General features: G+C 49.2%; 1 protein-coding gene across 3 annotated transcripts in view; it reads left to right on the forward strand.

Annotated features, from left to right (window-relative positions):
• The window catches only part of LOC138481164 (rho GTPase-activating protein 6-like), a 2,140,333-nt gene that overhangs the window by 2,111,059 nt on the left and 14,530 nt on the right, over positions 1-14,744 (forward strand). For all 3 annotated transcript variants that reach the window (XM_069613116.1, XM_069613117.1, XM_069613115.1), the window contains one exon: positions 8,573-8,820. In XM_069613116.1, the coding sequence (XP_069469217.1) occupies positions 8,573-8,820 (248 nt within the window). The remainder of the gene's footprint in view (positions 1-8,572; positions 8,821-14,744) is intronic.

Raw genomic sequence — 14,744 nt, forward strand, 5'->3', positions numbered from 1 at the left:
CAGCCTTGTGGAGCCAGGTCTCCGTTATGGCCAACAGGTCCGAATTCTCATTGGTTATGGTGTCCACGATATCAGCAGCATGAGCCACCATAGTTCTGGCATTGATAAGCGACCCCGATAGTAGTAGGGTACTTGTAGGTTTAGTAGTGGGAGGTTTAGTTGTGGGTTGGGTGTCTCTTTGGGGGTTTATGTGTTATGGCCGGAAGAGCAGAAGACTGATAATTATGGTTATGATGCTGTGTGCGTTTATTGGATAATCCAATGGGTTGGGTAGCCTTACGTGTGAAGCCTCTGATGGTGTGGTTTGTTATAGGTTCATAGAGGCGGGGCAGTCTTGATCTCAATCTCATATTTCTGTCCTTGGGTGGGCATGAGGCAAGGGAGGCAGTGGCCATTATGGCAAGGAGGCCTAGTACAAGGTGGATTATCTGTGTTCTTATAGTTTTACTCATGATCATAGGCTAGGCAAGGCAGGTTCTCCAGCATGGGGTCTGGCATGGATTCACATGCTCATAAATATATTCCCCGTCGTCAGGCTGAGAATGCTTGGTAAAGAAAAAATCAGTATCGGCTTAGTTTCTGATCTGTCTTTCTTAGTAGTAAACATCACTGTCTCTGGGTCATAACGTCCCCAGCCAATGACTGCCCTCTCCCTAAGCCCCGCCCCAGGCAGCCATCCTCAGATTTTTACTGCACGTTCAAGTGTTGGGAGTCCTCGTGCTATAGCTCTTGAGCTTTTACTGCGTTTTGCGCTTTTTCAAAGAGATTTATCTCATTTTTCGGTTTAATCGAGCCACAAGCTTCACCGTTTCTACTTCCGATCAATGGGGACCCATTTCGATTTTATCTACGCCCCTTAAGGGTGAGGTTTTCACTGAGTTATGCTTCTTGGAGGATTCCAGAAGTTTCTGAGGTCTACCTCGCGGACGAGAAGAACATGGCCCAGGAGAAGGGAAGCTCGACTCCCAGCAAACTGTTCAGGATCTGCCCTGGGTGCAACCTACAAATTGTGTTCAAGGAGGACGAGCATTCGAAATGCCTTTACTGCCTCCACGAGGACAAAACGCACGTGGAGAAGGACTGTGCGTTTTGCATGAACATGTCGGATCTGACTATGAGGAATCGTCGGACCCGTTTCTCCAACTGGCTTGAAGGCAAGAGCCCAGCAGGTGAGTAGAAGTCAGAGCGGTCTTCTAAGTCCTGTGAGGGTGCCCCGGCGACGGGGGCCCAACAGAAGGCAAAGCACCGCAGGCACAGGGAGCACCAAACGGTTGGGCTCCTCGGATGCCAGGCAGGGCGCACCTTCACCAACCCCATCAACCACGAGCCAACGCTGTGGCTCGGGGAAGAGAAAGTCTGAGAACCTGGCTAAGCTTCTGGAGAGGCCCTGGTCGATCTCGAAGGAACTGGCCGAGGGGGAGCGAGGCGGTGACCCTCCTCCTAAGGTGAAGGCCTCAAGCACGCCCAAGGTGGTGAAGGCCTTGATTCACCCGGCTAAGGCATCGATCGAGGGAGTCGCTGCGGCCCTGGGGAAGCCTGTGGAGGCTATCCCAGTGGAGGCGACATCGGGGCTCAGTTTCCCTGCCTCAGCGGAGGGAATCCTCTTTTAAGCCAATCGAGAAGACCCCCATGAAGACCCCGGTGAAAAGAGGGGGGCAGTGGCCGTTGGGAACTGACCGAGAATTTGGAAGAGGCCCGGTCCCACGGGAGGAATCCAGACGAGGGGGACGATGAGAGCGAGGGTGGCAACGACGACTAGGTTCCCGTAGAGGAGGAACAACCGTTGCTCCCGGCATGCCCGTCGCAACCCGAGCCGCAGGACAACTCAGCAGCCATTTTGACGGCAATCCAAGCGTTATGCACGGAGATAAGGACGAGACTGCCCCTACCCCCAACAGATGACCCAGCTGTACCGGGTCTGTCGGGAAGCCCTCCAAAGAAGAGGAGGAGAATTCATCCAGTGCCCCTTCATCCCTCACGGCCTTCTCAGCCTTTGTCGCCTTCCCCGATCCCAAGGCACGACACAGGAACAGACACGGCCACGACGGAGACGGATGATGGCGGTGATGACTGGACTGGCCTCCCGTCTCCGATTCCTCAGGCGTCCCCGCCCGACGAGATTGGCTCCTTCCCTGCCATGATTGCCAGGGCATCCAAGCTTTTTCAGCTCTGCCCTGAAGAGAAGGAAGGCTTCCTCTACCCAACGGCACGAGGCCAAGAGGAAGACGGTCCTCGCAGTGCCGTTGCTGGATCACATCTGGGATGAGGGACTTGCCCTCCTAAAGAACCCGTCCACGACACCTGCCAAGAGGGACCGGTACGAGAAGAAGTACCGGGTCCCTGACATCGCCCCTGACATCGCCTTAGGGCACAGCCCACCCTGGATTCGGTCGTCTCAGCAGCGGCCAAGAAGAAAGCAAGGGGGGCATCGGCTTAATCTTCAACTTGCCCACCGGACGGCGAGGGAAAAAAGCTGGATGTCTGTGACGGCGATTAAGGCGGCCAACACCCTAGCGATTGTGGCCCGCTACAACACGGAATTGTGGTACAAGATCGCCTCCCTGTTGGACTTCCTCCCAGACGACAAGAGGCCCTGGCAATCCTACAGGAGGGTGAGGTGGCATCAGACCACGCCATAACTGTGGCCATGGACATTGCCGACACCGGTTTCTGCCAGTTGGGCAACGGTGGTTGCCTTCAACGGCGGGGGTGGCTCAAGGCGACGGATTTCCGCCAGGACGTGCAAGCCAAGGTTTGGACATGCCCTTCGACGGGAACAATCTGTTTGGAAAGACAGTGGATGAGTCGCTGCCGGCCATCAAGACCGACATGGAGACGGCTCGGGCTTTGGGTGTTCTGCAGCAACGGTGGTTGCCCTTTCGGAACTCCGGAGGCAAGCAAGGTGCCTCCAAAGGATTTGGCGGCAGCTCCTCAACCTACCATCAGGCGGCCCGCTTCTCATCGCAAGAAGCCTACAGGGGACGAGGCAAGTCAGGTGTATCGTGCCGTCGTTGCCAGGGTGGCCAAGGAGGCAAGACTGAACCAGCCGTTGCGTCGGGCCCCCACCAAAGCACCCCGATGGGAGGCCGGCTGGCGAAGTTCGTCAGCATGTGGGAGTCCATCTCTACCTACCGTTGGGTACTGGATGCCCTGGCCCATGGGCACACTCTGGAATTTCTAAAGAAGTGCCCCCGAATTCCTCCAGTGGCCAGGAAGGAAAACCACGTCCCTCAACTGCTGTTAGAGGTAAGGGCGATGCTCAAAGGAGCCATCAAGCTCATCCCAAAGAGGCTCCGGGGCTCCGGAGTATACTCAAGATACTTCCTCAGGAAGAAGACAGGAGGATGGCGTCCCATCCTGGACTTGCATCGACTAAACAAATACATCAAGACACAGAAGTTCCGGATGGTCAACCTCCAGCACGTGCTGTGCCAGCTGGCGGAAGGCGACTTCCTATCGGCATTGGATTTGAAGGATGCGTACTTTCACATCCCCATCCTAAAAGGACACTGAAAGTTTCTCAGGTTCGTAGTCAAAGGCGGCACTACCAGTTCAAGGTCCTCCCGTTCGGATTGAAGTCAGCACCCAGGGTGTTCACCAAGTGCCTGGCACCAGTGGTGGCGCGGCTGTGCCTGCAGGGGATCCACGTCTAACCCTAACTGGGCGACTGGCTCATCCGAGCAGAGACAAGGGAACTCGCCGCCGACTCACAGTGGGCACAGACTTTCAGACCCCAGCATACCAGGTGACGGTGATGATGGATGCCTCCCTGGAGGGGTGGGGAGCGCACACCAGAGATCTTCATGCGAGAGGCCTGTGGCTCCCGGAGGAGAGGCCGCTCCACATCAACATACTGGAGCTCCGAGCAGTGTTCTGGGCCCTCAAGTCATTCCTCCTGTCTCTCAAGGGCAAGGTGGTGAGGATCTTCACCGACAACACCACCACAATGTTCTACATCCGGAAGCAGGGAGGAACCAGATCCCCAGCCCTATCTAAGGAAGCCCAGAATCTGTGGCACTGGGCCGTTGCCCAGGGGATGTTTCCAGTACCTTTTCATCTAGCAGGGATAAACACCATCTTCGACTCACTCAGCAGGGAGCTGCGCTCGTGCCACGAGTGGGAACTATGCCAGGATCAAGTGGATCAACTCTTCCGGCGATGGGGCAAGCCCCAAATTGACCTGTTCACAACGGCGACAAACTCCAAGTGCCAGAGGTTTGCCAGCAGGTTCCCCCAGCCGAGGAGCATGGGCGATGCTTTCTCGTTCCCCTGGGACGGCCTGTTCCTGTATGCATTCCCTCCATTGCTGTTGCTGCTCAGGCTCATCAACCAACTCGAGAGGTCCCGGTGCAGGATGATCCTCGTCGCACCGAGGTGGCCGAGACAGATCTGGTTCCTGGACCTTCTGGACTTGTCAGCGTCCCCACCAGTCAAACTGTCGACGGACGCAGATCTTCTCTCCAGAGAAGGAGGTGCCATTCTTCATCACAACCCGGAGTCACTGAACTTGCAGGCCTGGCTCCTGCAGCACTAGAGTTTGGAGGGTACGATATCCCGGCTGACTGCAGAGAGGTTCTTGCAAAGGCCAGGGTGTCCTCAACTCTCAAGTGCCACGGACACAAGTGGAAGAGGTTCTCTGTCTGGTGCCGTGCACAGAAGATTAACCCTCTACGGATTACAGCCCCTGAAGTGCTACCATACTTACTTTCGCTGGCCAAAGCTGGACTAGCTCTTGCTTCCATCAAGATGCATCTGGCAGTGATTTCCTGATACACCAGAACTGCAGGACGGTCGTCCCTGTGGTCTCATCGCCTGGTGAAGGAGTTTATGAAAGGAGTGTTTTGATCGTTCCCGCCGGTGAAGGCTCCAGCCCCGGCGTGGGAGCTCAACGTGGTGCTGACCAGGCTGATGGGCCCGCCATTTGAGCCCTTGCATTCGGCTCCCTTGAAGTTCCTGTCGTGGAAGACAGCGTTCCTTGTGGCCATCACCTCTGCACGACGCCTGGGAGGGATTCAGGCCCTATCCTGCAAGCCTCCATACTTGACTTTCCACGAGACGAGGGTAGTGCTGAGGATGCACCCCTCCTTCATGTCAAAGGTGCCGTCGGATTTTAATCTCAACGGGCCTTTAGGGTTACCAGTCTTTTTTCCCGTCGCCGGCCGAGAGGACTTTGCACTCGATGGATGTAGCTAGAGCGCTGAAGTTCTACATGGACCGAAGGAAGAGTTTTCGGAAGACATCACAGCTGTTTTTGGAACTTTGGACCTGTGAACCAAGGGAAGGCTCTCTCGAAGGCTTCCATTTCCAGATGGCTCTCCGGCTGCATCATGCACTGTCATCGGTTGGCAAACCGACCGTTCCCCGGCCGTCCGAGAGCCCATTCGACCAGAGCGATCGCTGCTACCATGTCGTTCTTGTCTGGTGTGCCCCTTCTGGACATCTGCAGGGCTGCTGCGTGGAGGTCGACGCACATCTTTGCGAGATTCTACTGCGTCGACCGGGATTCCAGGGATGAGTCCAGAGTCGGCCAGGCAGTGCTGCGCAACCTGTTCGCTTAAGGTGAGCCTGGTGAGGAGGTAAAAGATGCTTAATGTTGAGTTTATGTAATGCTTAATGTTGAGTCTTGCCACCTCCCGTGGTTATGCATGTGTGTACTGCTATGTATTCTTATATTCATGACCGTGTGAATCCATGCTATACCACATGCTGGAGAAGGAACAAGTTACTTACCTGGAACTGTTGTTCTCCAGCATGGGTCTGGCATGGATTCACATGCGAACCCTCCCTCCTTCCCCTCGGCGGCTCTTCACTTGGTCATACTGCCACTTTACGTGCTACCAAATCTGAGGATGGCTGCCAGGGGTGAGGCTTAGGTAGAGGGCAGTCATTGGCTGGGGACGTTATGACCCAGAGACCAGTGATTGGTTACTACTAAGAAAAACAGATCCGAAACAAAACTGATACTGATTTTTTTCTTTACCGAGGATTCCCAGCCTGACGACGGGGAATGTATTCATGAGCATGTGAATCCATGCCAGACCCATGCTGGAGAACAACAGTTACAGGTAAGTAACGTGTTCCTTATAAATAGTGGCAAGTTAGGCTAGTGCAGAATTGAGCATAAACTGGGTGCAACACTCAACTGGCAAGGCAGGTATAGGCCAAATGAAATATTCAGGTAATAAGGCAGATATAGTCTAGTATAGCACTCAAGTGGCAAAGTAGGTATCGGCTAATACAGTACCTAACTGGTGAGGCAGTTATGGGCTAAATACAACATTCAACATTAATAACATTCAATACAGCATTCAAATGGTGAGGGCAATATGGGCTAATACAGTGCACAGATAGCGAGGCAGATCTAGACTAAATGCAGTATTCAAGTAGTAATGCAGATATGGGCTAATACAGCGCCTAAATGGTGAGGCAAGTATAAGCTAAATACAGCATTGTCAGGGTATTGCAAATATGGGTTAATGCAGCATTCAAATGGAACGGTAAATAGAAGCTAAATGCCCTAATTGAGCTTGTTTAAGCAATAGGCTAGTTTCAAGGTTGCAGCGTGAGTAGATACAAGCGGTAGACTTGCGGCAGCGTTCCAAGGGTAAATTGGAGGTGAAGGCACGAGGCTGATAGCGTATCGTGTGCATGCTATGGCACAAGTCGCAAGCAAGTGGCAGCACAGTAAAGGGTCACGCACATGTAACACAACTTATTTAGCAGAACACAGGCAAGTAACATGTCAGTAACAGTGTAAGGCCAATCATACAGGATACAAGTAGTTTGGCAGTAAAAAAAAAAGCGTAAGGGTTGCTGGAGCAGAGTGTCGTAGCACTGAAGAGGCTAATGCCTCGAGCCGTACAGAGTCTCATCAGTTGCGAGGAAGGAGTGAAGCAGCATAATGTAAGTGGTGAGGGGCAGGCGCGACAGTGAGGAAGTTTCTGGCGTATGTATGGTAGTCATGCACGGGATGAAAGGACGAGGGCTCATGTTCACAATACCTTATGATGGCATCATCCAGAGGTGGCAAGTCTTTAGGTGCAGAGTTTTCATGAGCTGCGGTCTTTTCTCTCTATGCAGAACCCCACATGTGCACACGCAGCAACACTGTCCTCTCTTCCGACTGTGCCTGCAGCATGTACAAATATGCAGATGGGTGGGGTGTATACTGTGATGCTGCCCCTCACTGCTACTAATACTTGGCAAAATAGTGGCTTCATTTTATTCATGTTCTTCTTTGTCCTGAGCTGGCATCTCCCCTTAAGGTGCAGGTGCTCCAGAAAGCAGGGATACCCTTATGGTGGCTCGTGAACATCTACAGAAGTTAGCCCTCCTCTAGTGCGCTGGGTCCTTTGCTCTAAACTATTTAGAAGGACTGAGCAATATGAGAGTTGACCGAGGGAATCTAAGAACTGAGTAGGTGCGAAAATGTGCTCTGCTACTTTACCCTTCCCCACCACACCCCTCACAGAGGCACTATTCTAAACCTCAACTACTTAACAATCCTCCACATTACTCCTCAACATTACTTCAGCCATAAGCTACACTCAAATATGATCTGAAATTATATGATCATTTATTTATAACTCACGTAATACCCAAAGGTTTCTAAGCACGGACCCGGGGATTGAACCTGTGTTGCTCCTTGTTGTCTTGCTTCCAAGGCGAGCAAGTTGCCCCTGAGCTATCCTCCTGAGATAAACAGTAGGCAGATTGCCGGACAGTCATGTCTTCCATGCTCCCTGCTTTCCTATTGAAGGCACTGAGCATCTGCCACTCCGCTTTATAGGCTGTGAGGCCAAGAACGTTGAATGGGGTTTGGAAGCCTGACGGTCATATTTATGAAACTGGGGCATGGTGGTAAATAGCCTCAATGGGGCTCATTACAAGTATGGCTGTGCGTGAAAAAAATTGGCGGTAATGGTAGTGCCGCCAATTTCCCCTGCACCGCCATACTGCACGTATGGCCCTGGAGTGGGGGAGTTTCCTTCAGCAGCATGCTGGAGGTAAATCCTCCCACTGCCGTCGGACGCAAAAATGGCAGAATTACCACAGCAGTAATTCCGCCGACAATAATTCTGCCAAAAGACCCATAGAGTCCGATGAACTCCTGAAAAAATTGGGATTTACTCCACCACTGCCACTTGTAATCCAATGGTAATCCCGCCGGAGCAATTGGCGCTAACGGTCATTCCGTGGGGCGGTATTCTGGCAGATTTATTTCTACCACACTCTTAATGAGGCCCAATATATCCTCTAGCTACACCCTTTTAAACTGTATTTTGTTAACCAACCTTCTGGAGACGTGTAGGACCATAAACATTGCCAGCATACCTGGCGTGCAGCATTTCAGTGGCATTGGTTACGGATGAGGGCGATCCAACTCTCAGTGGAAGGGCTGTGGCAGATGTTGCATGTTGACATCTTTGCATCTGTGCCCCGTTTAACATTTTTAAAGAGTAACCCTGCTTCCAGCCTGCTGTGTCACTGGAAAAGAGAAGGCATGTTCTACTGGCTTGGTCCCTGCCATCGTCATAAAGGTTGTGTTTCTTTTCTTTTGTTGGTACTTTAGGAACTCCGAAAGCAGCGAGGCCTCAGGAGAACAGGATGGATCCCAGGTGTCGATTGATTCGGAGCAGCTAGCGGATGGGAAAGAGGAGTATGCCCACTTCTCCATCATAGACTTATGCGCCCGGAACAAGTCGAATCAGAAAGAGCTGACCTCGGACATTTTCCAGCCCGGGAGTAAGCCTCTGGACTATCTACGACATTTCATAGCTGGTCATGGGATCGGCTCCCCCCTTCCGCAGTCGAATGCAGGCAAGTTCTGCCCAGCTCGCTTTCTGCTTAGTGCTATGAATGGTACCAGGGTGACTGCGAATTGCTTGCCCATACTCATAAAATACCTGCAGGTGTAAAAATTGGATTCTATTTAAATCGTCTTTTTCCTGTTGGGTTCATGTTATCTTGTGTATGGGAATTTAAGTCATATGGAGTAGTTTTCAATTCTCATAAATCTCATAAAATTCTAAATCACTGTGATGTACAGGTAAGCTTGATTTGTGGAGCCCCTTTGGTCCTGTGTAGAAGGATACATTTTATGTGTACTTGTGTGCTTGCACAGCTCTTTTACCTCCATAATATGTGCAACTGATGGTCGCATACTCCTCGGGAAAGCTGCAGGTAGGTCTAACAAGACAGTCTTCAATTTCTCCCACTTCCATAAACCCACCTTCCACTCTTGCTACTCAAACCGCAAAGGATCTGCACCAAACCAATGATGCTTTCACTGTAAATTGTCTGGATGATCAAAGAGACTTACCCAGTAGAAAAGATATGCCCAAAGTATATCGACTTGTGATGAATCAACGGACCACAAAGCATCGTCAAATGTGGTTCAACATTTTTTATTAAGCACACAAGTTTGGGTGGGTGTAACCGCTGAAGGTCCTTGGGCACTTAGTTTAGAAATGATATAGTATAGTTGTAATAAAGGTGTCTGGATGGATTAGCTAAATGTTATTCAAGGACCTAACTAAGGGAACTACACCTTCTCCCCCACAAGATCCCTCTAGGGTCTGCACCTGTAACTTTGAGGATTGTCATCTTTTCCCTCTGGTTTTACTGCTTTTTGTTTACCACAAATAGTGGGGGGAGACCCCCCCCGCATCCCATCTGCACCCAACCACCCCACCCCAATTTACCATCTACCTTTTTGTCATAGAAAAAAGTTCCAAAACGAAAGCACCAAAAATAATTGGGCAAAGTTGCCATTTGGCAAAAGTGGTGTATACCCTATATGGGACTAATGGGGGTTGTAGTTGATAACGTCTGGTGAGCCAAAGGTTGCAGAAACCTGCAAACAATCGCACTTCTTGGCATCACCTACAAGCAAGTTCCCCCGCCCCATTTGCTTTAGGGTTTGTGTCACACACTAGTTGCAGGACACCTTCCTGGGCCAATCATGGTACTTTCTGGACACCCTCTGGCCAGAAATGATATCCCCATCCCTTGCTCCAGGGAACGTTTAGTCCATGTGTTCATAATCTGTAACTGCTGGTCACCCTCATGGAGTGAAGCTGATAGCGGTTATATACACTCCTACCAGCAAAAATAGCCCCAGCCCCCAATATAAAGGGATTTTGTCAGGCTGTGTTTCTCTAACCCGTCTGCTGTAGGTCTCCCTCCAGGGTCAAGGTATCCTTAGTTGTCGTCCAATGTCTGTGTGAGGTTTCGTACAATGTTACATTGATTGTCTTTTTATCGATGGGTTTTTACAAATTTTCTTTCCTGAAAAAACGAATTGAAAAATATATTGGGTAGTGGGTAAGGGTGTTATAAGGGGTAGGTCATGATGTAAAATTGATAGGGGAAGGGGGGTTACCAAAATCAAAAACCATATGTTCGATGAACTTTTTTCAAAGTAAAGGTTTTGCTTAAAACAACGAAAAAAGACTGTCGTAATAACATGGAACCGATGAATTGCAAGGGTGTAAAAGCCCTGGCTTTTTTGATTCATATTAAATCATTAAATGATGCAGGTAATTCCACCTCCGAAAGGGCAATCTTGCAGTATCCCTGGTCTTATAAAATTTGGAAAACCCTTATCCGTACATACTGAAGAAAGGTCAGTTGTCTAAATCGCTGGCTAAACGTGTTGAACCTAGGATTGGACACACAATATTTGTTAGTAAATATTATCACCAACAAGCAACAGTAACAACAAAATTGTATACTATATACTCCTTTTTGGTTCTTTGTGGAGTAATCAGCATATCGCCAAAACATTGGTACTGTAAAAAAAACAAAGCACAAAGGGGGGATGGGGAGCAGTGTGTGGCATTGGCATGGCAACTTGCCGACGCGTGGGCGATGAAATGGCCGAAGCACCATCCGAGACTTGACCCTCTCGCTCACGTCTGCCGGACTGCTGCTGTTGCTGGGGAGCTGTGCACGCTCCGAAGTAGGAGCAAAATGACTGAACTTAACTATATGCCCACTATATGGAGTTTTGGGAGGGGGACCATTTTAGGACATGTACAAATAGGATAGATTTAGATTCACAGCCAGTGAGCAACCCGCACATTTCTTACAGTATGGAGTGTGTTCTAGCAGGATTTTGTACTCTGTATGCAAGATAATGCTACTGTCTTTTGGACAATGACCGGACGGGAGCATTCATAACACCCTCTCCTCTTCCTCCAGACAGCCGTGACATGCAGAGGTGAAAGCAGTATAGCCGGCCCCTTCCAGTGGCTGATGCCAGTGTGCCAATGGTATACTGGAGACCATTGGCGAGCCCCTCCGACTCCTCATACAGTGCATATCACGGATAAGGTGCTGCACACAGTGTTGTCACACACTCCTGCACCGGGCAAGCGATGGCACCTTCCATTCATGAAACCACTCTACTGGTATGCTTGGCTAGAGGTATCTGCACCCAGAACAACCTTCCCACACAGGCAGGCAAGGAGGGAGTGGGGGTGAGTGCTCCCTTCACCCTCCCCATTGCCTGTCATCTCATCAGCCCATCCCAGAATTCATCTAAAACGTTTTTAAAACTTTTTTGAGGCTGAGCATCACAAGCACATTATACACAATACAAGATGGGCCTGGGATTACAATCTCGCAGGGCACGTGATCATCTAAACCAGCAAAAGCATCAGGAAGGAACGCAAAGCAACTCAGAAATTAGCTTAACAATGCAGTGGGAAACTAAAGGCCGTGCCTGTTTAGGAACGCTTTTACCTTGTGGCGTGCACTATAAAAAAAACACTTAAATTATTTTATTTAGTTAGCTGTAAATATAGTAAATGTCGTCACGTTAAACACTGAACCCCCAGTTCTGGTAAATGCAATTGGTTAGATAAAGTACCCCTCCAGTTTTGATTACGCCAGTGGGCCGGGTCTTCGAAAGGTTCCCCAAAAGCAGCCCCCTCTCCCACCAATTCACAGGAAAACACAACGGGGCGCTCGTTTTGCTATTTCAAATGAGTAAACGGCAGCAGCATCATGCTTTCAAGAGGTGGGTTTGTTTATTTATTTGGTAATGCGCACCGAACCCTTAGGTAGCTGGGCGCAACAGGACAAGTATACGGAAAGCTTAGTTACAGCATATGCAATGGGTACAGACATACAGGGATATAGCTTGCTACCACTTAAAGGTTACAGTGAAGGCGTGGTACTATAGGTCACATATTACATAATGCAGTCAAGTAGTACAGTGAGTGTGGTGGACATGCAGAGAGATAACTTGCTACCACACACATTACAATGAGGACGTGATGCTTTGGGTCAAATATTAGATAGTGCAGTCAGGTAGTACAGAAGGTAACCGGTACAGTGCGTGTGGTAGAACCGTAGGTCGAAACTACCATGAGGCAAGATAGAAGTGGAGCAGAGAGAGGGTAGCCAATATTGGGTACAGTCCTAGTGAGGTAGGGGGGTGTTAGTAGTCTGTTGTACGTAACCAGTTTAGCATGTTATGTCTGAATTTAGGGTAAGGGTGTTTAGTTCTAATGTCTGCAGGGAGTGCATTCCAGGAAAGGGCTGCTTTGACCGGGAAGCTGGAACCACCAGCTGTGGTTCGTTTTAATCTAGGAATCACTAGGAGGTGGGCATTGGCAGATCTGGTTGGGCATGTTGAGGTTCTCCTGTTAATTCTTTCTGAGAGAGATGGTGGTGCTATGTTGATCAGGCACTTAGACGTAAGTGAAGCTGTTTTAAGAAGGATCCTGTCATTTATTTTTAACCAATGGACTTCTCTTCTGAATTTGGAAATGTGCTCTCTGTTGGGGATATTCAAGGCTGCTCTTAGGGCGTTGTTTTGCAGCCTTTGGATTTTGTCAGCGATGTATTTGTTGGCGCCTACGTACAAAGCATTACAGTAGTCCAGTCTGGACATTATAAGTGCATTAGCCAAGGTGATGCAGCTAGTTTCAGAGAGAAATGATCTGCAAGCTCGGATGAGGTTGCAAGTGTAGGCAGTTGAGGATGCTAGTGAGTTAACTTGTTTCTTCAGGTTTAACGTGGAATTAAGGTAGAAGCCTAATGTTTTAACTGTAGGCATCACCTTGATAGAGTTTCTGTCAATATTGAAGGAGGCATAACTGGGGCTGAGTTTTTTTTAGGTTCGTCTCTGAGCTTAGGATCAGTATATCAGTTTTGTCATTCAGGCAGAGGCCATGTGAAGCCATCCATGCCTGAATGAGGAGGTACATCTTACTTACCAATACCGTGTCCTCGACAGTTGCCCAAAAGGGGAATGAGGATCTGGGTGTCATCTGCATAGTTTGTGTCGGCGACACCCAGTCTGTCCAACTTATATATTAATCAAATATCAATCAATCAAACAGGGGCTTAGTAAAGATGTTATACATAGTAGGTGAGACGCAGGATCCCTGTGGTACGTCGCAGGAGGTTTGTAAAGGGTCAGCAGAGGCTCAGGGGGAGAAGACTCTCATTGATAGGTTTGCTAGAAAGGACTGGACCCAAGTTATGACATCACTTGAGAAATGGGCAGCTGACCTGAGGGGATTGCATAAGACTGCGTGATCCACCAAATCGAAGGCTGCAGATAGGTCAAGGAGGAGTAGCATAGCTGTTTTCCCATTGTCCTTCAACTCGTCAATTTGGGTCTTGAGGTAATTTAAGGCTGTTACCGTACCATGTAGAGGGTGGAAGCCAGATTGACTTGATCCTAATAGGTAGTTAGCTTCGAGGTAGTCCTGAATTTGAAGGTTAGCTACTCTATTATTTTAAGTAAGAAGGGGACTGTAGTAATGGGTCTGTAGTTAGTTGGGATAGAGGGGTCTAGTGTTTGTTTTTTTAGAAGTGGTAGAACCCAAGATTCTTTAAGGTTGTTGGGCACTGTTTGTTTTGAAGGAGGCATTGATCAGCTTGGAGATGAACGGGGCTAGATCTCCAGCTGCGTCCTTTATGATTTGGGCCGGGCAGTTGTCTCCCTTGCAATTGGACAGTTTTTGGGAGAGTATGATTTTCTCAGTCTCGACGACAGAGATTTTAGTGAATCTGAAGGGTATGGTGGTTCTATCAGTGTGGCTTGGTTGGGGGGGGGGGGTTACTGCTCAGATGGGAGCAGTGAAGCCTTTTTGTTTGCAATTTTTAGTTGGAGGGATGCAATTTTATTCAACAGAGCATTTTGTATGTCCGTACACCATTGCTTATCTTTCGGGGCGTTATAAACGGGAGGGATCAGTGCTTCCATTGCCCGCAGGATGGTGAATAATTCCTTGGTATTGGACTTAGTTATTGAGATTTTATCATTGAAGGTATTCTTTTTTTGTGCTAATTATTTCTTTTTTGTAGAGTTTGGAGTGGTCAGTTGGTTTAGCTTTATTCTCATCACTGGGAGAGTGGCGCCAAGTGGATTGGAGCTTTCTTTTTTGGAGCCTTAGTTCTAGTTCTGTAAACCAGGCCTTAAGGTTTTTTTTTTATTTTATTTTTTAATTTTTAAAAAAATTTTTTTGGTCTGCCTTTGCAAAGTTTGATAGGTGCAATAATGTCCAGTGCCTTCGTCATGGAACTGTTGAAAATCTCTACTAGTAGGTTGGGGTCGTTGTTGCTGGTGAGGTTATTAATAGAAGGCAGGGACGTCATTTGGGAGTCGCCCCCTCTGAGGTCTCCCTTGCGACCTCTGTGGTCTCCCTTGCGACCTGTCTTTTTTTTTTTTTTTTTTTTGGTAATGCAAGCGCCTGGGCCTGGGCTGTGGCGAGCACCGTGTG

This window comes from Ambystoma mexicanum, chromosome 5p, assembly GCF_040938575.1.
Source record: "Ambystoma mexicanum isolate Mex_15411 chromosome 5p, UKY_AmexF1_1, whole genome shotgun sequence".
Taxonomy (NCBI): Eukaryota; Metazoa; Chordata; class Amphibia; order Caudata; family Ambystomatidae; genus Ambystoma; species Ambystoma mexicanum.